The 24,950-nt window shown below is 37.1% G+C and overlaps 1 protein-coding gene across 1 annotated transcript; it reads left to right on the top strand.

Moving 5' to 3' along the window:
* Nucleotides 1–1,879: 1,879 nt before the first annotated feature.
* Nucleotides 1,880–24,170, top strand: LOC109072074 (leucine-rich repeat-containing protein 38-like). The gene is made up of 2 exons (XM_019088361.2): nucleotides 1,880–3,617; nucleotides 21,048–24,170. Exons 1-2 carry the CDS (start codon nucleotides 2,684–2,686, stop codon nucleotides 21,293–21,295), a joined length of 1,182 nt encoding a protein of 393 aa, XP_018943906.1. The 5' UTR covers nucleotides 1,880–2,683; the 3' UTR covers nucleotides 21,296–24,170.
* The last annotated feature ends 780 nt before the right edge of the window (nucleotides 24,171–24,950 follow it).

Below are 24,950 nucleotides of genomic sequence, written 5' to 3'. Positions count from 1 at the left end.
ATGAGCTGTGATGTGAAATGCAACAAAAAGGAAGTCCATTATTGTGTTTGGAAAGTTTCTGTTCTTGTAGTTCAACGTGCAATGCAGATTACATAACTATAAATCAATAACAGAAATCAGAAATCAATAATTAGAAAAATAACTATTTAGTGTCTGCTCTGACATGATATATATCCTAATATAAAAATATCCTTCCAGGTAAATTTTTTTATTATTATTTTTTTTTTAATATGGCCTGTCTTGAATAAGAGTTTGTTTGTCCCATATTAAGTATAGAATTTATTCCCGGGGAATAGAAAGTCATGATTGCAATCCCCTGTCACAGACACGCATGCCCCCTACATATTTTCCATGCGCATCTCATTAATTGTGCAGTTTTATGGTAATATGGCCTCATTCCAAAGATAATTTGATGGATCCTTCAAAGGCTTCCGTTCATGGTCCGGGTCTGAGGTCTGTGGGGATGGACCGGGAGGAAACTTAATTTTACACATGCAAATTTAACTATGGAACTTCAATAGAGAACTTTACCTTTGGGAGTGTGCACTATTATAAAGACATGAGCGATGTTCTAGATACATCTTTGCTTTCCTTGTATTGCACTGATCCTTTGATCCTGGGTTTCCAGGAAGGCATAGGAGGGGTTATAGGTTAAAAAAGCTGCTGAATAGTATATACATTAATGTTTATTCATTTTCCGAAAGCTTTTATCCAAAGTGAAACCATGAAAATGGAATTTGCATACAAATTTACTAAAAGGGATCATGCCCCCATTAATTGTGAATACCTACTGTAATTGAATCGGTCACACCCACAGGATGTTGAATTGGAATAACAGCAAGTGCAATTCTAAGAAATTTAGCAGTCACACAATCAACATATTATGATGTATCGAATACTATTTCCTGGTCCAAGTCTCCTTTTTTACTCTCAACAGCTGTTTATGAGCACTATTTATTTAAACAACACCTTTAAGGCAAGCTTTTAAAAGTTCACGTCTCATGGTGTTCATGACAGTCTCTGGCTCACTCCGTCCTGTGCATCAATATTTTAATGATTCATAAAAAAATAATCACTGTCTGGCCATCTGAGATTTCAGCATGGAGATATAAGTTAGGATCATGATTTTTCAGTTGTACTATTAATACCATTCTTGTATGCTTCTATTAACACCATTTTTTGCTTTTGGAATCTAATGGAGTGATGATGGAGTATATATATGAATTGAAGACAATTACTTTTTTTTTCAATATGACAAATTCAGTTTATGTAAAACTTTATGTGAAAGTTGCTAAGATCATTGTCTTCAAGAGGGAGGATGGCACACACAGAGAACGTCCTTCTGCAAGATGTTTTAAAACCTGCCTTTATTCTGGATGAGTGCACTAAGCAGTGAGCTGTAAATTACAGTATTCAATCTAGGTCACGACTCTTTCAAATACCCTATTAGATTGCAGACTGATAGCTTTGTGACCCCAACATGCCATGTTTCACCTTACAATTCATGCCATTTTCTGGTTTTCTTTGTGTTGTGATCAAAGTCTGCTTTCCTAATTTCATTTACCTGTCTGGAGACACTGAAGGAGCTGTGTGAGAGTCTGATGCTGTCTAGCTTCTTCCTGTTGTCCTTTACTAAGCGACAATGATTGAGTGAACTGCGTGGTGATAGCTAAATGAATGAAGACGTGCCCTTTGCTTCCAGAAACTTTGCTAATTAACTGTGGCACTGACCTCTGCTAAGTGAAAAAACAATAAAACAGGGCTGGGTCTGTGTGTCTCACTTCTGAAAAACTCTGGGAATCGATTTATGTCGTATGAAGGTCAAGCAGAGAGAATTACTAGAATCTCTTATGTGGGTTCAAGTGCTTTTCTGATTTCTTGACATACAGAATAAATGGTTATAATGTGAAAGAGGCGGATAAAAGAGCACAAAAACATGAATGCATGCAAAATCTGTTGCAACTGTGTGACAGTTCATCTCACAAGGAAATTACATCACATGTTGAGTGTAAGGTTGCCTCGTCCCTCCATATTAAATAGCAAAGACAACACAGAACAAAAGCAGTGGAGTCTATGAGCCAGCATGCTGATAGACTTCCCCCGTTCCCCACGCTGGTCTCTACTCTGCATGCAGACAAATTCTTTGTGGATATTTGGATTTCCTCACCATAGCAACAGAGCTGCAAAACCGTGCTGTACAACCTCTCATCAGACACAGTCGTGCCTAGGCATCGCACAATGCGCGGGAGCCAGACGAAAGGGAGATAAGAAGAGGAAAAAGAGAGTGGGGAAGAGGACACTGCTGCCTCGCACCTAATTTTCTGTGGGAATTCTCCTCATTAGGACTATGACAGCTCAGTTACAACGGCTCCGAAGTGCCAAGGGTCATGTTCACAGCCAACGCTCGAGCAATCATTCCTGTGCTCAGCTGAGGGACAAATGGAGGGATGCAACAATTTCACTCTTTGCTCACCATGACAGAGCCTCTCTTTGCTGAATCCTTTTGTGTCAGACCGCCAGGCTTCGATCAAGCGCAGGTTAATTGCAAGAGAGCGGCTGGAATAGCCCCCCTCCACTTCTACGCTGCCAATGTGTTCATGCCTCTGATTTTCCACACATTCTGCTCTCTGGTCTCTGTTTACCTCTGTCTGCTGCTTTCTCCACCCCTTTCCCTCAGTCTCTCATGCTTTTGCGCTCCCTCCCACAGCTCGATATCTCTCCTCCCCTCGTGCCTTCAAAGCCAGCAGTCTGCTCATCACTCCAGGGCTGCTTGCTACATGATCTCTCGGAAAACAGCGTGTACATCTTGCTCGAGCTGCTCCATGTGCAAGACTTAAGATTTCTTGCCCAGGACGGTAGGATGCTCCTGCGCTGCACTGATTCTCTGCTCGGTTTAACCTTCCCCTCCCCTTTCCTAATCTCCTGCCCTCTGACCCTCATCCCTCTACCCCTGACCCTATTCCCTCTCTTTTCCCCCTCTTTCTTGACCATGTTGCCATGTGTCTACCGGGTTCAGCCTGTCCTTGCCTTGCTCTTTTTCAATTTGTTCACTCAAGGGGAAAACTGTCCAGCAACCTGTCTTTGCCCAGACCCTCACACTGTGGACTGTAGTGGGCGCGGACTTACCCGTCTTCCAGACGAGATCCCCTTGGATGTGCGGAGGCTGCTGTTGGCAAACAACTGGATCCCACAGATTCCTTCGGATTTCCTTCTGCTCTATAGCGACCTGGTCTACCTGGACCTCCGTAACAACTCACTCTCGTACATCGAGCCAGGCACACTTAGCACGTCCTCCAGACTGGTTTTCCTGGACCTTGGTTGCAATAACCTGACCGAGATCCCCAAAGGGACTTTTGGGGAGTCGAGGAGCTTAATTAAGTTGCGCTTGGGCAACAACCCGCATTTGAGCACGGTCGACGAAGATGCTTTCATGGGTCTTACCTCCTTGCGTGAACTAGAACTAGAACGCAATGCCCTGTCCGGGTTACAGGTGGGTGCCCTCAGCCAGCTTCCCTCTCTCAGGATGGTAACGTTAGAGGGCAACCCTTGGGAGTGCAACTGCAACTTTGCCAACCTGTTCACCTGGCTGGTGGAAAACAGTAACAAGCTTCCCAATGGTAAGTCTTTGAATCTGACAACAACTATTGTAGCTTGTTGAACCTTGTCTCACTGTTGCATAAACATTACTGTATGACAGGATTATTTGCTATTTATATTACTCCAGATTAAACAGGGGACCTCTTCCTCTGATCTAAATTTAGCTATCTTTCCCACCCCCACAATGATTACAAGGGATTTCTAGAGTAATGATAGATAAATGAGGACAGCACGGAAACAATGTGCGACCCCCTTCAAGTATGCAGTGATGCCCTTATCCTCGACAGACCTCACATTTTGCATTCCGTATAGTAATGTTGTTTGTGATCGTTATACATGTTGTGCATGCCAAACACCTGCTTACACCTCATGTCTGCAAACACTTCGGGTGTGATTTACCAGCTGGTTATGGACATGCTATTTATATGGGAACTTTCTTACTGTGATGCTGTTCTACTGTTCTTTGGGGAATATAAATTATGTCATCCTTTTTCAAACTTCATATATTTCTAAATCTGTATGACATTCTCCCCTCTATGGAACATAAAAGAATGAGATTTTTGAAGAATGTCTAAGTTATTTTTGTCCATACAGTGGAAGTCAGTGGGGTCCAGTATTGTTTTAGACCCTACTGACTTTCACATAATGGACAAGAACAGTTAAACATTTTTCAAAATATATTCTTTTTTGTTCCTCACAAGAAAGGGGTTTGGAACAATAATGAGAGTAATGATGACAGAATTTTCATTTCTGGCATTTAATTTTGATGTACTTATGAGTATTGTGGTTACACCATGTTTTTGGTTTGTTTTCACCATAATTGTACCATAATAACACCAAGACACATGTGCATGGTAATCATTCAGTGTCATGATATATCATAGGAGCATAAAAATACCCTCACTGTACGATGGTAACAGTACTGTTTTGTAAGGTTAGTTCAGTATAAATTTTTTAAAAAAAAATTCTGCTGGTTCTAAAAGCATAGAAAATGCATATATAATCTCTTGTCTCAGACATAGTCATAAAAGCATTTTGAAGGGTCACAATGGAAAAAAAAATCAGCTTATACAGAGATTCAGTTCACTGTCTGATAAATAAAGCTCAGTGTCGTTCTGTGAAATAGATGATGGTGGAGCTGGGGAATTTCCATTGGACACTTTATTTAACATTCATCGACATAGCAAATAGCAAAAATCAGATGGTGCATAAATTGTTCTTATCTCCCTCTATCTATCTACATGCTAGATTATTCCACAAGAGGACAGGGAGATTTACAAGTTGAAATTGTATATACAATCCTAGCCATAATTTCTCTGTGGATAAAATGGAAAATAGATACGTCTGAACAAACATTACATCTAATGGGCAAACACCATGTGGCCCCAGAGCTCCATTTTGTGTCATTTAACTGAGCTGCTAGCGCTGTTTGTTTACATGTGAACATGACCTTACTTTAGTGCAAGGAGAAGTTAAGAGCTGCTTGTGGGGAGTAAACACGCAAGGGCTAATGAAAGACAGTTATCATAAGTCTCATGAAACGTATAGGCCCTAGACTTTAATAAAAGTTTCTGATGATTTAACCACAGTGAGCAGAAAATCATCTTGATTACCATATCACTGGGCCATTTTCATTGCATTCGCATTTGCTATGCTAATGCTCATTTGGATTCAGTCCTTGAAAAGATGTTGTGCACTGGGTAAAATATGAGATCCCTCAGTGGCTTGGGCAAATAAATTTATCATGGGCTTTCAAAGCAGTCATTAGAGGGTAATAATGCATTGCACGAGAGAAGGGAGCCAAGCTCACATCAGCATCAGTGTCAACAGCAGACGGGAAGCCAAAAGCAAAGCCAAGCCTCCGGCGTACCCACCAACAGACCCGCCGTAGATGCACTCTGAAATTGAGTTAGGAGCACACATCTCACCTCATGTTTTTCACTTATTTCTGCATCACTGGGCTCTTATGACTTGAGGAAATCCAAGAGCAGCTGGTTATAACTACAATGAGCCTATAATGACCTTTGGAGCAAACATAAACAGATGACTGGACTGTGCATGGACAGCAAGTCCTAACAGGCTATTTATCTGCCTGAAGATGGACTTCATTTATGTTGATATGATGAATGAGAGCATCACACTAATTCATTCAGACTGATAACTGATGTGTTATGATCTAATCAACTACTGCTGCAATTATTGATTTGAATACATCAGATTATACTTGGTGCATTGTTTTTCTAGTTTAAGATATATTATAGTAAATTCTCCAGAGAAAGAGAGTAGCTTCTAGAGAAACTGTATATGCTGCCTTAGGGTTTAGGAAAATTGAGTTTTAAATCAAATAAACATTAGCTCCTCTCCACATATCAGAGGAATGGTTTATTACCCTCTTGAACTCCTCATTTGAACTGCTGATCTCACCCGAGATGCTTTGTGTTGGTCAGAATTGCAATTCGCGAATGCATATCTGCAGCATCAGAGCTCACAGTCGATTATCCCCTTAATGAGAAGATGGATTTCCCAGTAGCAAGAACTATCAGTTCTTCTATTTCTTGCTGCATGAGAAAAATGGTAAGGGAAAGAAACTGTTGGATTAGAAACTGAAAAATATTACTGTAGATTATCCTCTCACCGTTCCTCAGGCTACAGTATGTTACACTGTTTGATCTGATCTCACTAAAATAACACCCAAAGATGAGTTATTCACTAACATTTTTCTTATGTCACCTGCTGGTTTGGATTATGACAAAACAGTAAGGGTCTTTGTAAGGGTCATTTCTAGGTCTTTTCTTATTGTCAAACATTTAAAAAAAAAAAAAAAAAAAAAAAAAAAAAACATAAAATTAATTACATGATACACACTATATAAATTAATCATAATTAATTCAACACACATATCAATATTTGCTGAGAGATGTTTCCAATTTTTTAATAATATTGATAATTATTATTAATGATGATTCAAGGTTATTATTAGTGGCAGATTAATGTAAGCATTAAACTGACAAAAGTTTTGTTTAATTCCAAAAAGAAGCTTTAGAAGTCAATATATATATATTTTTTGCATATCTTTGAGCATAAGACTATCACTGGCCAACATTTTTGGTGGGACATTTGTACAGAAAACTTTCCTTATAGTAATTTCTAAAATGTCATTTGCATACTGTAGTTGTTGTCATTTACATTTAGAGATGTCCTGCATTACCTGGCTGAAGGAAGATTCTTGATCAGTTCCAATCCAATCTCCAATAACTGCTGAAAAAAAAATTATAAACTGTCCAAAGATCTGTTGATTTGTACATGTTTAAAATTGGTTTCTGTGATGGGCTTTGGACTTTGTCTTTCCCACATATTCAAATAATCATATTCATTAGAAACATTGCTGAATCCTCAATGAATGACCATTTTATTCTCAACCTCTGCTATTGCACATTCATGTTTCAGATGCAATTATCTACCGCATACAAATTGATATATTCAGATGAAATCTTAATTACGCACTTAGGTTCAAGAGCATGTGTGATTTGTATTCATGTGTTCAGTACATAAGTACGTGGCATCACTGTTTGACAGATGGAGACTCGGTTTGGAGAATGAGGGTGTCTAGATAATCCTCTGTTCAAGTTCAAATACTTTATTGTCATTCTAGCCTTACAACAAGTGTCCAGCAGAACGAAATTGCGTTTCTTCAAACCCAATGCTCAATGTGCATCATTAAGCATAAAACCAACATTAATAAAACATAATATACATCACGACAAACAAATAATGTCATATATATTACAAACCTGATTCCAAAAAAGTTGAGACACTGTACAAATTGTGAGTAAAAAAGGAATGGAATAATTTACAAATCTCATAAACTTATATTTTATTCACAATAGAATATAGATAACATATCAAATGTTGAAAGTGAGACATTTTGAAATGTCATGCCAAATATAGGCTCATTTTGGATTTCATGAGAGCTACACATTCCAAAAAAGTTGGGACAGGTAGCAGTAAGAGGCCGGAAAAGTTAAATGTACATATAAGGAACAGCTGGAGGACCAATTTGCAACTTATTAGGTCAATTGACAACATACAGTAATTGGGTATAAAAAGAGCCTCTCAGAGTGGCAGTGTCTCTCAGAAGTCAAGATGGGCAGAGGATCACCAATTCCCCCAATGCTGTGGCGAAAAATAGTGGAGCAATATCAGAAAGGAGTTTCTCAGAGAAATATTGCAAAAAGAATGAAGTTATCATCATCTACAGTGCATAATATCATCCAAAGATTCAGAGAATCTGGAACAATCTCTGTGCGTAAGGGTCAAGGCCAGAAAACCATACTGGATGCCCATGATCTTCGGGCCCTGCATCACATACAGGAATGCTACTGTAATGGAAATCACAACATGGGCTCAGGAATACTTCCAGAAAACATTGTCGGTGAACACAATCCACCGTGTCATTCGCCATTGCCGGCTAAAACTCTATAGGTCAAAAAAGAAGCCATATCTAATCATGATCCAGAAGCGCAGGTGTTTTCTCTGGGCCAAGGCTCATTTAAAATGGACTGTGGCAAAGTGGAAAACTGTTCTGTGGTCAGACGAATCAAATTTTGAAGTTCTTTTTGGAAAACTGGGACGCCATGTCATCCGGACTAAAGAGGACAACCAGCGCTCAGTTCAGAAGCCTGCATCTCTGATGGTATGGGGTTGCATGAGTGCGTGTGGCATGGGCAGCTTACACATCTGGGAAGAGAGAGTGGGCTGGGTGTGAGGGGTCCAAAGGTGATTTTTTTAGCCCTTTTCCTCATACTGGAGATGTAAAGATCTTGGAGGCTGGGCAGAGGGGCACCAGTAATCCTCTCAGCAGTCCTGACTGTCCGTTGTAGTCTCTTGATGTCTGATTTTAACCTCCTGTCTGTAAGCAGACTTGTCTCCGTCCTTGATGAGGCCGATGACTGTAGTGTTGTCTGCGAACTTCTGGAGCTTGACGATATGATTTGAGTCTTAACTGGCACAGCAGTCATGAGTCATCAAGGTAAACAACAGTAGGGTCAAAACACAGCCTTGAGAGACCCCAATATTCAGCATGATGGTTCCGGAGGTTTTGCTCCTCCGGAACCATCGCACTGTCTGGGGTCTATCAGTGAGAAAGTCCAATATCCAATTGCACAGTGAGGTGTTAATGCCTAGTGGGCCAAGTTTTTTCACCAAGTGCTGGGGGACAGCTGTATTAAAGGCGGAGCTGAAATCAATGAAAAGCATTCGCACATAGCTGTTCTTGCTCTCCCGATGTTCCAGACTCAAATGAAGAGGTACTGCTATGGCATCATCGGTGGAACGATAAGGTTGATATGCAAACTGAAATGGGTCGAATGCTGCAGGCAGTCTTGATATGATGTGACTTTTGACCAGTTTTTCAAAGCGCTTCATCACAATGGGAGTGAGGGCTATCAGGCAATAGTCATTGAGTGTTGATACAGGTGACTTTGGCAGTGGTCTGATAGAAGCATGAAGGTAAAATGGTTTGGCTTAGAGAAGTGTTATAGATGTCCGTGAGGACATCCATCAGTTGGTCCACACATTCCCTTAGTACCCTGATATATTATCTGGACCTACAGCTTTCCGTGGATCAACCACACACAGGGCCCTTCAGACGTCAGCTGGGTCGAGACAGAGTACTGCATCATCTGGGCTGAGGGGGAGTTTCATTTTCACCGTGTTGTTCTTTTCCTCAAACCTGCTGAAGTAAGTATTGAGTGTATTAAGGAAGTCAGGGTTGTCATCGCAGTATATTTGGGAGGACTTGTAATAGACTCTGTGAGCATCAACATTCAGAATAAATGAGAGCCTATTACAGTCAATCACTGCCAAGCCTGGTTTGTATCACCAAAGACCAAATCATTTGAGCTAATGGTCTTTATTCATCAATATAGCAGTTGCAATATTTATTACATCACTAAAATTAAATATAATTTTTAAATATTAGATAGATAGATAGATAGATAGATAGATAGATAGATAGATAGATAGATAGATAGATAGATAGATAGATAGATAGATAGATGGATGGATGGATGGATGGATGGATGGATGGATGGATGGATGGATGGATGAATGGCTCTGCTACTGAAGTTGTTTATACTATGCTTATCGTGTCTGGCATGTAACCAGTGCAGACTTGTTCTGTGCTTGTTTGTGCTGAAGCTCTCTTTCACACATTTTGATTTCCCATGTGCCCACGTGATCATACACCCTGAGCACAGACTAGGCAGCCTGGCAGAGTGGGTTGCACTGGATAATGGCTGACGTAATGATATAATGGATGGATAGGCCCTTTACTGTGTGACCTTTGAACTATATGTTTGGTGGATAAAGGCAAAAAGCTGGCCAGTAGGGGTGTCTTTTAATGGATGGATAAATATGAAGTTAAATATATGGTAGTTCCGATCAAAAAGCAAACAGGTAATATCCACTCGCCTTAAAGGTGACATATCATGCAAATCTGTCTTTTCCAGGTTTTAAGTTCTATAATCAGGACCTGGTGCATCTACCAACCAAGGAAACATGAAAAAGATTAACCCAGTAGCTTTGTTTTGGTAAGCCTTTTTCTGCAAGCACCTGAAAAAAGTGTGTCAGATTTCGCTCCTCTAGTGACGTGGCAAGGGGATCTCATTATATTATTACAGCCCCTTAATCTGTAAGTTTCCACCCATGGCTCTGTCATTTTGATTTCTCAAATGACAATGGTGTACCAGTTCTAATGCCATGGGGAAAGTTTGAGCAAAACATGCTAACTGTTCTGACTTTGGCTGAACAGACGAGCAAAGAACACTGTTTAGAGTCCCAGCCTCAGAGGAGACAACAGAGCAGAGGATTTATTGATTTATTTACTGTATATTGCTGCTGCCACACAGATGTAATATAAACATACAATTTATTTCCCAGCTGTTTACCTTAACAGACATAAATGACTGTTTTTGTAACATGTGAATTTTTAATGCAAATTTGTGTGTGAATGAAAACTTAGTTTAGTATTCACATGCTGTGACAGCCGCTTTCTGTCCATGTGTTTCGGATGTGTGCGCTCAGAAAACCGTATATGAGAAGTTTACACTAATATGGTTTTCAGCGTGATAAATATGATAATCAGAACCAAAACATATGTTTTTTAGCAGGTACGAGCTGTAATTGCGCAGCTCTATTCTGGAAAAGGGGGTGGGGAGAAGCCGCTCATTTGCATTTAAAGAGACATGCTCCAATACAGCATGTTTCTGCCTCCACTCCAAATAGACATTTTTAAAATGATATAATAAATGATCTGTGTGGTATTTTGAGCTGAAACTTCACAGACACATTCTGCAGACACCAGAGACTTATATTACATATTGTAAAAAGGGGCATAATATGTCTCCTTTAAACTTTTTTTTTTTTTTTTTTTTTTTTACTGTAGATATAGAAATTCCCTTTTTCAATAAAATCAATGCAAAAATCAAACAATATCTTAAATGATCATGAAGAGAAATAGTGGGGAAAGAATTGTCACTTCATGATCATTTAAGATATTGTTTGATTTTCACATTGATTTTATTAAAGAAGACACTTTATTTCTTTATTTATAATATTCATTGTTAGGACTATTATATAATTATTATATAATAATTCACATATTCCTCCACATTTCTTTACATTTCTCCTTGACTATATGTAAAAAGTGGCATAGTTTACTCCATTCTTTCCCCATCTCAGTAATCTTTGTTTGCTTTTATTGGTTGTGAGAACTTGAATTCCCTGTTTAGTTTCACCCTATGAATTCCCTGTGAAAATGTTGTGAAAAATAAGAATTGTGTTAAAAAATTTACTTGACTCTTTGCTCACAAAGTGTCCTCGGGGGAGGATGTGCTCAGTGGACTTTCTCAGCCTACCAGCAGCCTCCACCATGAATATTTTACAAGGGAAACAAGTTTAAACATGATCCACAGCTGTCATCACTGTTCATGGTTAAGAAAGAACAAAGCACATCTATAATTAACATCACCTGTGACCTCAGACTGCCCTGACCAGCATAACAGGAGTCTGAAGGCACTAATTTTAACTGATTTACAACCAGCTCTTTCCACCTAAGATGTTTAAACTGAAACCATATGAACTGACCTAAGTTTGAGACGGACAAGTCTTTAAACCTAAATATGTATTTTGGCTATATGTATGTTACTTTTTTAAAAGCAACATACAGTTTAGAAAAGGTAAACATGTATCAGTGTGTACCCTGGGAAATGAACCCATCACCCAAGGCATATTGCTTCGCACTCAATGTTGTATAACAAACCGCTTGAACAAAGGATTTTTGTCAGCTTTCTATCAGGTCTATTCTATACTGTCTAGTGTTTTATCACATGATGAAAATATGACTTACATGGCCAAATAAATAAATAAAATTGAATTCATTTCCACCATCTGGTATGTCCAAGCCCGTATATCAACTGGCATGCTGTATTTTTTTGCCTATATCCTCATGTAATAGAGATCAAATAAATCCTCAGCACATAGTGTGTTATGCATGTGGTATGTTCTGCTCCCACATTGTTTGTAATAAAACTCTGAATCCTGTCTGCTCTGTGGCTGCTGGCATATTTCCGTTAATGTGTTAGCGTGTATTTTTTATGTGCTTAAAATAATCCACCGTATGGTCTGCTTCATGCCGCAAATGGCATCCAGAGTATGTCTAAATGCACCACTGAGAGCAGTCTCATGTGTCTGTGACATCACCAAATCCCCCGTATGAGGGAAACCCCTCCTGATTAGAATGAGTCACACTCAGCTCTTGGTGACACAGGACCGAGAGCTTCTTTAATATAATATGAGTCTCTCTCGCCTTACTAATTCTCTACTTCACCTTGACCTTTCTGTGAGCTCCATCTTTTACACCGGTTTTGTGTTTAAATGTAAATGTATGAAAAAAAAAGAGCACCGCTTTCTGAGCTCAATCAAACAGCTCATACTTGTACCCTCAGTGAGAGCCCTTAAGTACTTGTTCAGCGTATTAGGAGGTAGAGAGCAAAGCTAGAGTTAAGCTGAGGTCAGGCAAGGTTGTCAATATGCTGAAATGCATACCGGCTATTCATGCTTCTGCAGTCAATGGCCTGAATGGAGTTAGAGATGGGGACGATGCCAAACTCCAATATCAGGCTCACGTCGGCCAGGTAGATCAATCACTGGTAAGAGTGTATTACACCAGAGCATTCATTCCTCTTACCAGACGCTAATTTTGAATGTAATCCATCAAGTGCCGACATCGCCTTGACAACATCCAAGTCCCATCAAATCGCTTGCTCACCAGTATTCCTAATATATTGAATGCCTCACGATTCACTAGATAGGGAAGAATGAATGGTTCATTTCAGTGTGGACATAAATACCAACTACGTCATATCTTGCATGTAGCGTTTGATAAAAAAAAATAATGTTAATACATTTGTGGTGACATGATAAGTATTATGATATTACAAAAGTCTCTTAAACTCAAAAAAGAAAATACAGTAAAATCAGAATTATTGTGAAATATTACAATATAAATGAAAAAAGAGAATGAACTCCTTTTGTGGATGCGTTCTTCACGCAACAACGTGCAGAAGCACGACAACTAAACTCTAAAAATTCAGTGTTTTATTATAATAGTGTTCTCATTATGTTATGTATATGACAGTCCCAGTTATTAATATTCTGCATTGTTGTTTGTCCTGCTCACTGTGCGTGCTAAAGAGATAGGGTAATCACGAAGTACCACAATGAAGCGTTTTACTGCTGCGTAACTCAACCAAACTGCATATTAAACGAGATAAATGATATATACACAAAATACATAAACCAGATGAAATGTTTTGAAATCACTTGTACCCTACCTTATCGAAAAAATACAGTCTTTCACTCTGCCTGTGTCAGTTTGAGTCTTGTTAAAGTTTTAAATCCATGCCCCCAAAATGCTCCTCTGTCGGTCACAGATTATGGACAGTGAAACTTAAATCTATAGGGGTGGTTAGATTTATCCATGAAACATTCTCATATTTTTATTTAAAGCTTCTTTCTTTTCAGATTCTTATTTACAGCATTTACAGAACTGGCTGTATATTGACTTATTGGGAGAAAACTGGTAGCTCTATGTAAAATCAGACATTTGAGCACCCACATATAGCCAAATTGGCATGATCATAACATCTCAGAGTCAAATCAGGCTCTTCCTATCGAAACATCAAATCTTTGACTATTTGGGGTCACCCCTAATATATATATACATACATACATACATACATATATTGATTATCTAAACAAGCTCCACCTGTGCTGAATTGTGCTGAAGTGGTTGATTATCTGAATGTGCCCCTCCCCAACTTTGCAAATAAAACATCATATATTAAGTTGCAGTCTACTTTTTTCAGTTTCCAAGAGCGGGTGACATTTATCCTCTAATTCATGTTTGACAATAACACATTGATTTAAGGAGTAAAATATGGATGTAAGCAAGAGACAAACAATTTTGCCCCTCCAAAATACCTTTGTCAAAGAATAAGCTTTGACAAAGGATAACAGTGTGATCTTCTGTGTGACTCAAAAAAAGCTCACCATGCTGACAATTGAAAGTGGCGCATTATCAGATTTGAAGCAACACTGCTCAGGTGTATAACAGTGTCATATTAAATGTTAAAACTGACAGAATCAGGCTTACTCCCTGTAGCAAAAACTTATTTAGGTTGAAAGGTCAGAAAAAGTCTGTGTGATTAATCTCAGCTATCGAACCCATGTTAAACAGAAGACTATCTTTTGGCACTCACGAGAGAGAGCCTGACACTGTCTAGGCACAGCGTGTCTCAGATCTTCTCATTAAAAGCGAGCTAGTGTGATAGTTTTCCTCTGGGCCTCTTAGCGCTATCCGGGAATCTGACCGGTTTGAGTGTTCACAGCTCTGCTTTCACAACCGAGGGTGTGAAAAGACCTAGTCTATTTTACTGTACATAGAAACACAGTGTTAACATGTACCATAAATAAAATATAAGATGCAAAGTTTTGAAACAGAAGTCATCCGGCCTAAATGTGACCTGTGCTGGCAAAATGAGTTGGAAAGAGCAAATTTTCAAAAATGAATTCTATTTATTTTCACATTTTACATTAAATACCTTCACAATGTTGAAAAGTTGTTGGAATCAGACCAACAATGACTGAGCTACAGCCATTTAAAGGCCAGTCAGCGGTGCTAATTTTGAGAAAAATCGAGTTATAGTTTTATGAAGATTCCAAAGCAACCTTGCATATTTTCCTCCAATTCTTTTCTTAATAATAATTACAATATTATTAATAACAATATATATATATATATATATATATATATATATATATATATATATATATATATATATATATATATATATATATATATATATATATATATATATATATATATATTTTCTTATAATGGTTGATTGACAATGAGACAGATCTACAGTATATTAAGACCTACTATAATGCATGGATCTAATATAATATCTAATCTATATAACTGTTATGATGGCTGTTGTTGTTGTTCATTAAATGTTATATTTCAATAAATAATATTTTATATAAATAATAGTAGTATTTAATAATAATATTTAGTAATAGGAAACAGTGTGTGTGTTCATGGTGATTTTAGTTACATTATTCCGCTATTAGATGGTGACAAGTGACAGATTTTATGAGAGACTCAGCAGTAAAGACTTTTATATTGAAAGAGACTGAAACAGGGTTGTAAACTAGGAAGTTATTTTTACTAAATAATTTTTACTGTAACAACACCTTGTAAGACACAGCCAACAACTGCACTGAGCAGTGCTGTTATCGGAAATCTTATTAGACAAAGATATCACTTCCCTCAGCAGACATTCAAACTAATGAGATTGAGCTAAAGAATGAATGCTGTCTCAGATGCAGGTAATTATGCTCACTCAGTCCATCTCTCTCAAAATACTCTACAGTGAGCTTTAAAAACAGTAATTACAATAAGTTTTCAATGAAGCAACTCAACGTTCCTTCATTACTAGTTCTACAGTGACATTTTCGAAATAATAATGGAAGCTTGGGCTCAGCTGTTAAACTGTAAAATTCTGATTTGAATCCGTGGCAGAAGGAAGTAGTTCAGTATACAACAATATCTCACGGTTACATTTATCTAATTCTGTAAAAGTCAGGATGTAGTATTTTACATTTCAAATGCTTTTGCCTTTAAAATGTACTGACTCATTCCTCCCCTTTAAATGTTATAAAAATCAAACACTCCCCTTTAAGAGCTCTGAATAATATTAGCTGCTCCACTTTTCAGCTTACTTTTTTATGGTAGGGGAACATCAATCAGAGCATCCTTATTAGAACAGTTCCTTTAAATAAACTTGAAATGTAACTTTCAGAAAACAAACGTATTAGAAATTTCCTCAGGCTCTTCAGGAGATGCTGCTTTTGCCTGTTTTTGTCCTCCATCAACACAACATATAAATCTCAAACAGTGCATAAAATCTCCTTGAACCGTGGCACATGCAGTGCACCCGAGGACACATAAATATAATTGAAATTTCAGAAACCTCATTTCCACGAAATGTAGCAGGCTGCCATATAGCAGGCTGCCCGGGCCACTTGTTCAAGTACAGTAACCTGTGATGGAAATAAATCATTTACCAACCTTAACCAGGTCACGATGCGCTGAGGTCAAGAATATGAGTATTGATTAATTTCTCTCTATGAACACAACCTGTGCTATCCATTTCCTTAGAGCGAAAATAGAAGAAAAAATTATATCTTAAGCATGTATTTATGAAGTCTTAAGCAACATTAATCAACCTGAAGAGACAGGTGGGGGTCACATGATCAGAGAGAATAGCCTCTTAAAGTGCCAGAGGCCACTGTCTGAAGTTAGCAGAGCGGTGAGTGTGTGACGAAGCTATGTAAATATAAATACAGGCAATTTACCTCCTTCATCCTCCAGCGAGTTATCCTGACACTAAGGCACAGATGGACTCTCCAAGCTCACATTTCAGACTCGCTCTTGAATCTGATGTGAAAATCAATACGCAGATACATAGACTCTTACTTAAAATGGAAGAGAAATTCATATTTACAGTAAATGATGTGAGGTCACTGGGAACATTACAAAGTAAAACAGTTTACAGTCAGAGATGTGTTGCAGCAATTGAGACACTGTTCTCAAGCAGGTGGCATGGGTTTTGAGTCCGGCTTAAATCACATCCTCTTCCTTCTTGGAAATAAAACCATGAAACACTCATTAATAAAAAATTCTAATATCCTATATGCTTGTAGATTAGCTAGCTAATGCTAGCCTAAATCGCTTGTTGTTCATTATGTGTATTTTAATAACCAGTTTGATGATTATTTGACCAAAAAATAAGATAAATGTTTAGATGTACATGTAGAAACTACAGTATGTGTGTTTTGAACAATGTATGTTTTGTGTATTACATTTTAATAAGCTAAAGATCAACTATGCAGCACTCCAGTGCTTGAGGTTTCCATTACATTTGTCTCCAGTAGCGTCCACCCACCTGCTCTGAGTTTGGCTTCCCCCGGTACTTCCACCTTTGTGTTAATCATATCAACATTTTATGCCATATACCTGCAGGGAATTTATCCCACAAAATGTATTTATCTTGGAAGCTAGTCATTTTACGCAAGAGAAAAAAAAATTGGAAGTTTCTGTGGAAGTATTACCATTGTAATGTTCCCTGTTAAATATCTGTCAACAACTCCACAAAAGTTCTTAATCTCATGACTTGTGATGATGGTGCTCTTTTGCAGTGGACAGATGACACATTAGACATCATGTTTGGGATAGAGACAGGTCAGTGGCTGTCATGGAGGACTGGTGACTAATATCACAAGATATCGTACTGTGAATAACATCCTGACAACTTCAAGGTCTGCAGAGTGTATCAGTTTACATTTGTGAACATTTCCTCTGTACTGACTTGCCAGAAACTAACATGCGTTCCAATCAATGTTCCCTCTAAGCTGCGCGCGCGCGCGGCCGCGCACTTCTTCCACCGCTGCCGCGCAGAAGAAACAATGTGCCGCGCACACGCATAAATGAGTTGGGAAAGCTATTTGCGAAAGCGAATGAATTGCAATGCTCGGGTAAACCGCTGTAGAGTTGATATCACGTTAAGAGTTAGAACCGGTGAATGCGGTTTACAGTTTCATAGAAAGGGGGAATGATGTGCGCCAAATGAGTCGCTGTTGAAACCGAATATTTTAATGGTTGCGTAGCCTACGAAATAGCTCAACTCGAGAGCCGACGCAAACGCAATGACATGTGAAATAAAACGTCATCATGTATTAAAGAAGAGTGGCTTGATTAAGTGCTGGAAACAGCGGATGATGGGCACAGAACGGTAACAAAAATCAGAGACATTTACAGTCACACAGGTTTAGTGTGCAAACTGTACATCATAGGGATGTTTAGATAGCTATAGAAGAATTGACGTTCACGTTTTTTTTTTTTTTTTTATATTTAACTTACAGATCTCAGTTTAAAATGCTTCAGTTTCTATTCTATTCTGTTCTGTTCTATTCTATTCTATTCTATTCTATTCTATTCTATTCTATTCTATTCTATCAGTTTAAATGCTTCAGTTTGTTTTGATATTATATTATGTTAGGCCTATATTATTAACCTAATAAATAATTGACCTTGTTTTTAATGGAGTCTCTGCTCATCAAGGATGTATTTATTTTATCGAAAATACAGAAGAAAAAACAGTAATATTGTGAAACATTATTGCAATTTCTAATATTGGTTTCCTGTTTTAAATATACTTTAAAATATCATTTATTCCCGTGGAGCAAAGCTGAATTTTCAGCATCATTACTCCAGCCTTCAGTGTCATATTATCCTTCAGAAATCATTCTAATCTGCTAATTTATTATCAGTGATGAATATGTTGTGCTGCTTAATATATTTTTACTTTTTTTTTTTTTTTTTGAACGTTTTACTTTTTTTCTTTGATTCTTAGATTAATAAAAAAGTTAAAAAGAACAGCATTTATTCAAAATAGAAATCTTTTCTAAAAATATGTCTTTATTATCACTTTTTATCCATTTAACACATTCTTGCTGAATAAAAGTATTAATTTCTTTAAAAAAAGAAAAAAAAAAAAAATATTGACCACAAACATTTTTAGTAGTGTATATTGTAATACAAAATTTCTATTTTGAATAAACACTGTCCTTTTTAACTTTTTATTTATCAAAGAATCCCGAAAAAAATACCACAAGTCCCAAAAAAATATTATGCAGCACAACTGTTTCCAACATTGATTATAAATCAGCATATTAGAATGATTTGTGAAGGATCATGTGACACCGAAGACTGGAGAAATGATTCTGAAAATTGCTTTGCTTCATAGGAATAAATTATATTTTAAAGTATATTAAAATAGAAAACTTTTATTTTAAATTGCAATAATATTTCACAATATTATTTTGTGAAATAATATTCAATATTTTTATCAAATAGATACACCCTTGATGAGCATAAGAAATTATTTAATAAACGTTATTGATCCCAAACTTTTGAATGGCAGTGTATTATACTGTATATATATATATATTATATATATATATATATATATATATATATATATATATATATATATATATATATATATAATATAGTATAAAGTTTGTCTCAGGTAATCTAAAATGTACATCATTTAGTCACGGGTCAAATTAAAATACAAATAGCACATTAAAGTTAAAAGTTACACACTTTTTTTTGTGCGCGCTGTACATGTCTGGTATAAATAATGTTTTTGCACAGATGGCCGAAATGTCCGCCCAATAGAGAAAAGTTTTGCTCAGCAAGAAAAAAAATTAGAGGGAACATTGGTTCCAGTGCATAATAAAAGCACAAGGCTGACTGGTGTCAGGACTGAGGCTGAGGCCATGCCTGCGACAACCCATAATTAAAATGTCTTCATAGGCTTTAATTGTTACATCAAGTCCTTATAAATGAAATTAAACGCCAGTTTAATGCACACTGTAAAACATCTGACTGTGAAAATGACAGCATATTACTGGCTATTACTTATACTGTTATATATCACAAAATCACAGTATATAATTGAAATGCAATTAATTTCAGAGCTATTATGGTCAATTGTTGTTAAACTATCATTTGTGAGTCAGCAAATCCTTTATCATTTGGCCCAGGTGATTAAATGTGTGTGAAAAAAAATAACAAATAGACATATTTATACAGTTATGCATTATTTTAAATGGTATTCCCCTATTGAGTGTAAATTACCTTGTGTGCACTGATTTCATCGTAAAATTCTGAGTATGGTAATTTACTGTAAAATATTACCATGTAAAATGCTTACAGCGTTTTACATTACAGAGCAAGTGAAAATGAGAGAAGCTAGATTCACACCTCTGTCGTCTTCTGCAGTTGTGCAGATATCCCACATAAACTGTGAGTTAGCTCTGGATATAGTTACATCTCCCACACAGAGCCTCACGCTCCAGTGCATCAGATGACCTGGCTGTTAAAAGCAATCAAAGCAAACATGTCATCACTTCCATTCTTCTGTGAGACTGCACGTTCTGACTGCGAGAGAGAGAAATGAGTGAAAAGCCCGTTGCTTGTTTTATCATCTTTGGATCTCATGATATGCTCCTGCTGTTTTATTTCTTGAGTCTTAGCAATCAGCCATAGAAGAAAACAAGCCTGCCTTGATATCATCTTCAGAACTCATTTACTTTTCTATATTATTTATTTTTGTTTTCCGCTCATTTAGACGAAGATGCATTTTTCTCTGTTAAATTCCTCCATGTAAACTCTAATCACACTCTTATTAACATCTACTCCCATACACAAATATATAATTTACATTTATATAATGCAAGTTGATTATATTTCTCTGTGCAGCTGAAAGCTGTTGTCAGATATTCCTCTCTGTGGATTTCATGATTATGTGCTGTCGACATGCCCAAGTCTTATATGCCCTTGATTCAGTCTCATTAACACGCAGCAGTGAATCAGCGGGGCCATGCTGAGTGAGTGAGTGTGTGCGTGTGCATGTGTGTGTGTGTGTGTGTGTGTGTGTGTGTGTGTGTTGTTTTAAATGAGTGAGTGCTGACAATCTGACTACTTGGTCAAATAGTGGCATAAATAAACATGAGAGCTATTTTAGGCCATCTCATAAGCCCCCTGCCATTTCGTTTCCATCTATAATATTCAAAAATTTCTTGAAATGGTCCAGGGATTCCATTTGTGTCAGATGAATCTGATCTGAATGACCATATAGTACAATTGTTCAGTCTTGGATGTTAACTAATAAAGCTGTATTACTAAATACAAACATCAGATCTCACTCTAACTAAAAACTATAGTTTATTATACTGTTTTTGTGCTGTTTATACAGGTATAGACGGTATGGAGTGTTCCCTGCCCACCGACGGACGCCGCGTGCCTCTCAGCCAGCTCTCCCAGGACAGTTTTCAGGAGTGCCAGATCACCCTCAACCTCATTGATTTCCTCATCATCATCTTCTCTGGCATCTCTGTCTTAGTGGGCGCCATCATGGCTAGCTTCTTCCTGGCATCCACTGTCCACTGTTTTCAGCGCTGGAGCAAAGGCAGTAAAGGAGACGAGGAGGAGAGTGAAGACTGAGGAGGGGATTTAGAGCTTAACGACCTTCAATCTGATTCAGAGCTGCCAGTTCCTGACAGAGTTCAAACAAACAGCGTGACTGAACAGACACCAGAACTTGAGCAGAAATAACCTGATTGATAGTGTCAGCACTAGTAGGGATGCAGTACCCTCAAAATCAAAGGACATTTGGTATGAAAGCAAGCCTTAGTATGCAAACTTCCGGGGATTTACTTGTTAAAGGAAATTCTTTGAGATCTTGTCCTGCAGTAGAGTTTCAGTGTTGTTGAATACACTGTCCGTAGAGTTTCCCTTCATGTAGTCAATATAAAGTTAGCAAAATACAACCGTGCTACTTGTTGACTGTGCCAAATTAGCACAGGTAGACAGCAAGCAGATTCAGACAAGCACTAATGATCGATGGTGAGGAATTATCATAATAGAAAGTCATGCAAGGTAATGTTGCAGCTTTATACAGCGAAGTATACATGCTAGAAGCCATTTTCCTTCAAGTTTGAAAGATGGGAAAAAATAACTTAGACCTTAGAGAGATTTCAGAAAGCATTACCTGTAATTGGAAGTATAGGGCTTAATGTGAATAGTTGTGTCATATACCGCACTTTAAAATTATCCTACCTGACATCGGCCCTCAAACCACCAGGTACACTGGTTCAGCCCAGATCTGCCAAAGAATGCTTTGGTTGAGGGACTGAGGTTAATATGTTTTGAAATATAGATTTATTTTTCTTTAAAGAAAGTTTGTGATCTTAGCAAGATTGCATTTATTTAGCTTAATTATGGTACTACTCACATATAATGATATATAATATCCTTAAAGTGACTAAAGACAACATATGAAATGGAGATAAGTTAATTCTACAAATGTCATTGTATTATTCAGTTATTTATGTCTTAAAAGTAAATTTGAAAAGGCATACAGTGGGCCCAAAACATAGATGGGCATTTAATTCAGGCACTGCAATATGTAGCAAAATACTGAACCAAGCAAAATATGTCTGTTTGGTGAAAAAAAAAAAAATTAAATTGAATTAAATATATACACAATAAAAAAAAATGGTAAAATGCAATTGCAATTAAGTCCCAGAAAAATTACATTTGGAATGACAAAAGGTTCTGCATTCTTCATTTGCTGATGTCACATATTTTGTTTTCTAACAAAATGATGTTCACAGTATGTTTTGAGGCCACTGTACATTCACGTGTCTACAGATTGCTGTCTAGTTTTAACTAATAATAATACAGTGCGTAACTAACTTCTGGCATACATTTCTGTTCATAATGTCAATTCCATCAATTCCAAGAAAATTATTTTTTCAATAGAGCATATGGGGGAAACGATTTTTGAATGTCAGAAAAATACATTTGATTGTTTGTGTTTTCCTTTATGAATATTTCTATCAGTCTTGCTTCTTTCATATCCTTATTTGAAAGGGCTTCTGTCTATAGAATTAGGTTAATGTCTTTTGCACAATTTCAAGAATTGCATTCATTAATATCACAATATATCACCACCCTCTGTTCCATTGTTGCTGTCAACATATACTATACTATTTCGAGAATATATAGTTTTCCCAGACAGGTATCATAACTTCATTTTTGCATTGCATGAATTATTAATTGGATGTGTGAAATGAAGTAGACAGTGTGCTAGCCTTCAAAAATGTTGGAGATGGAAAAAGAAATCATTGTGATTCAAAGACCATCTTATTTTAAAAGAATCATATTCTGCTCACACAACCTCAGCCATCATATTGTGTTGGATGTAAGAAGCACGAATGCATATTAATGTAATGTAAATGTTATTGTGTCAGGACACGGTTGACCCATATTATGCACAAACTTTCAAAGCTAGACTGTAGCATGTTATCATCAGCAGAACTCAACCTGCAGCTATAATATTGTCATATTGAATGATTTTTTTTTCACATATATTCTGAAACAGCTGTTCAAAAAAAAAAAAAAAAAACTTTGTATTTGCAAGTGAAATGAGGCATTAACATTAAAAAACTCAAAATTAAAAACAAATGTTATAGACACTTACTATGCCATGACAATAGAGCTGTTCAATCATGATGTCAGTTTATTTATTTATTTATTTATTTTTTTTGCAGACCTCGGCATGGCTTCCCATTAGAATTTCGATTAGTTTTTTTTTTAATTGCGTTATAGATAAAACAAGAAATATAAAGCAATAACAATAATGATAGTAAACTATATCAATAGACATTGATGTATACACAGTCAAACCTCAAATGTGAAATTTGCAAAAAAGAAAGCAAAGGTTGATATAAGGAGAATCAGTTGTAAATTAAGCATCTTTATATTTCAAATAGTTATCTCATAAATCAAAAACTGCTAACTTATTTGAAATTCCTAAGGGGACTCATGACCTGAAAGTTTTTAGTGTTACAAACAGAACAGTAGCTGATTTTACATGGATTGACTGAATAATGACATTTGCAATGACAAAATGCATCAAATTTCCATAATCAATATTTTCTTTCATTGTCTACAATAGCAAGTAAAATATGGTGTTCATTGCTGTACCGTCTGTTTCTGAATTCAGTATGTGTCATTTGAAAAAAGCCCAGAGCTCCCAGCATCAGTCATATCCTGTGTCATAACTGTCACACTGAGCGATGTAGTAAAGATGTGTGTTGCATCATGGAGTATATTTGTTCTGTCTTAACTAAACACCACATATACCTAGAAAAGCAACTACTATGTAGTTACAGTACAAAGAAAGAGGGAAACATTTTAATTGAGGGGTTTTCCTGCATGACTCAGTGGCGATATCATCTAGTACTTTGTTTTTTACTCCACATGGCAGTGCACTGTTAATGAAATACAACATCATATTAAACAGTAAACTATTTTTGACTGATCTTTCATTTCTTTACAATGATTTTTCTTTTTCTTCATTTTTCTTATCATTCCCTTAAGGCATTGGCCTCAAATTCCTGGAGGGCCACAGCTCTGCACACTTTTGCTCCAACCCTAATCAAACACACCTGATCCAGCTAATCAAGCTCTTCAAGACTGCTAGAAACTTCCAAGCAGGTGTGATTTGGAGCTGGTTGGAGCTAAACTCTGCAGAGTTGTGGTCCTCCAGGAATTGAGTTTGAGACCACTGCCCCAAGTCTCCGTAAAACAGACATTTTTGAGTGTTACATTTCCATGTAAAGCTTGATTAGACATGAATCTAGTGGATTTTGTCATTTTAGGGATTATTAATGGGAAACTGGGTTCTAAACACCGAGGAGACACTGCACTGACTAATTTCACACCCCAGTATTAGGGCTTGTGATGCCATTCCACGGGTGATAATTAACTGTCAGGTCATGTCTGCAATCTGTCAGGACCACAGATAACTTCTCGGGGGCTTAAGCTCTAGATGCCCTCGACAATCAATAACAGCATGTTTGGCCGTAGATCTGCAGAATAAAATGATGAAAACAATATATTTAGTTAAGTTTTAATCTCTGTCTCTCTCTCTACCTAACTATCAAATATTCACCCATCACTTTAAAACAATTGATAGCTGTTGAAATGTTATTGATTCCAAGCTTTGTGCAATTCTGAAAAAAAAAAAAAATCATTCACTCACCATGTTGTTCCAAATCTTTATGCATTTTTCTTTTGAGAAACACAAAAG

The sequence above is a fragment of the Cyprinus carpio genome, chromosome B11 (genome assembly GCF_018340385.1).
Source record: "Cyprinus carpio isolate SPL01 chromosome B11, ASM1834038v1, whole genome shotgun sequence".
Lineage (NCBI taxonomy): Eukaryota > Metazoa > Chordata > Actinopteri > Cypriniformes > Cyprinidae > Cyprinus > Cyprinus carpio.
The sequence above is the reverse complement of the archived record's forward strand: the minus strand, read 5'-3'. Positions and strand labels throughout refer to the sequence as shown.

Bases quoted from the DNA above. Each gene is read 5' to 3' on its own strand.
- LOC109072074 (XM_019088361.2), top strand. From the start codon at position 2,684: ATGCTTTTGCGCTCCCTCCCACAGCTCGATATCTCTCCTCCCCTCGTG. The intron at 3,618-21,047 runs GTAAGTCTTTGA...CTGTTTATACAG, and splicing joins CAGTAACAAGCTTCCCAATG to GTATAGACGGTATGGAGTGT.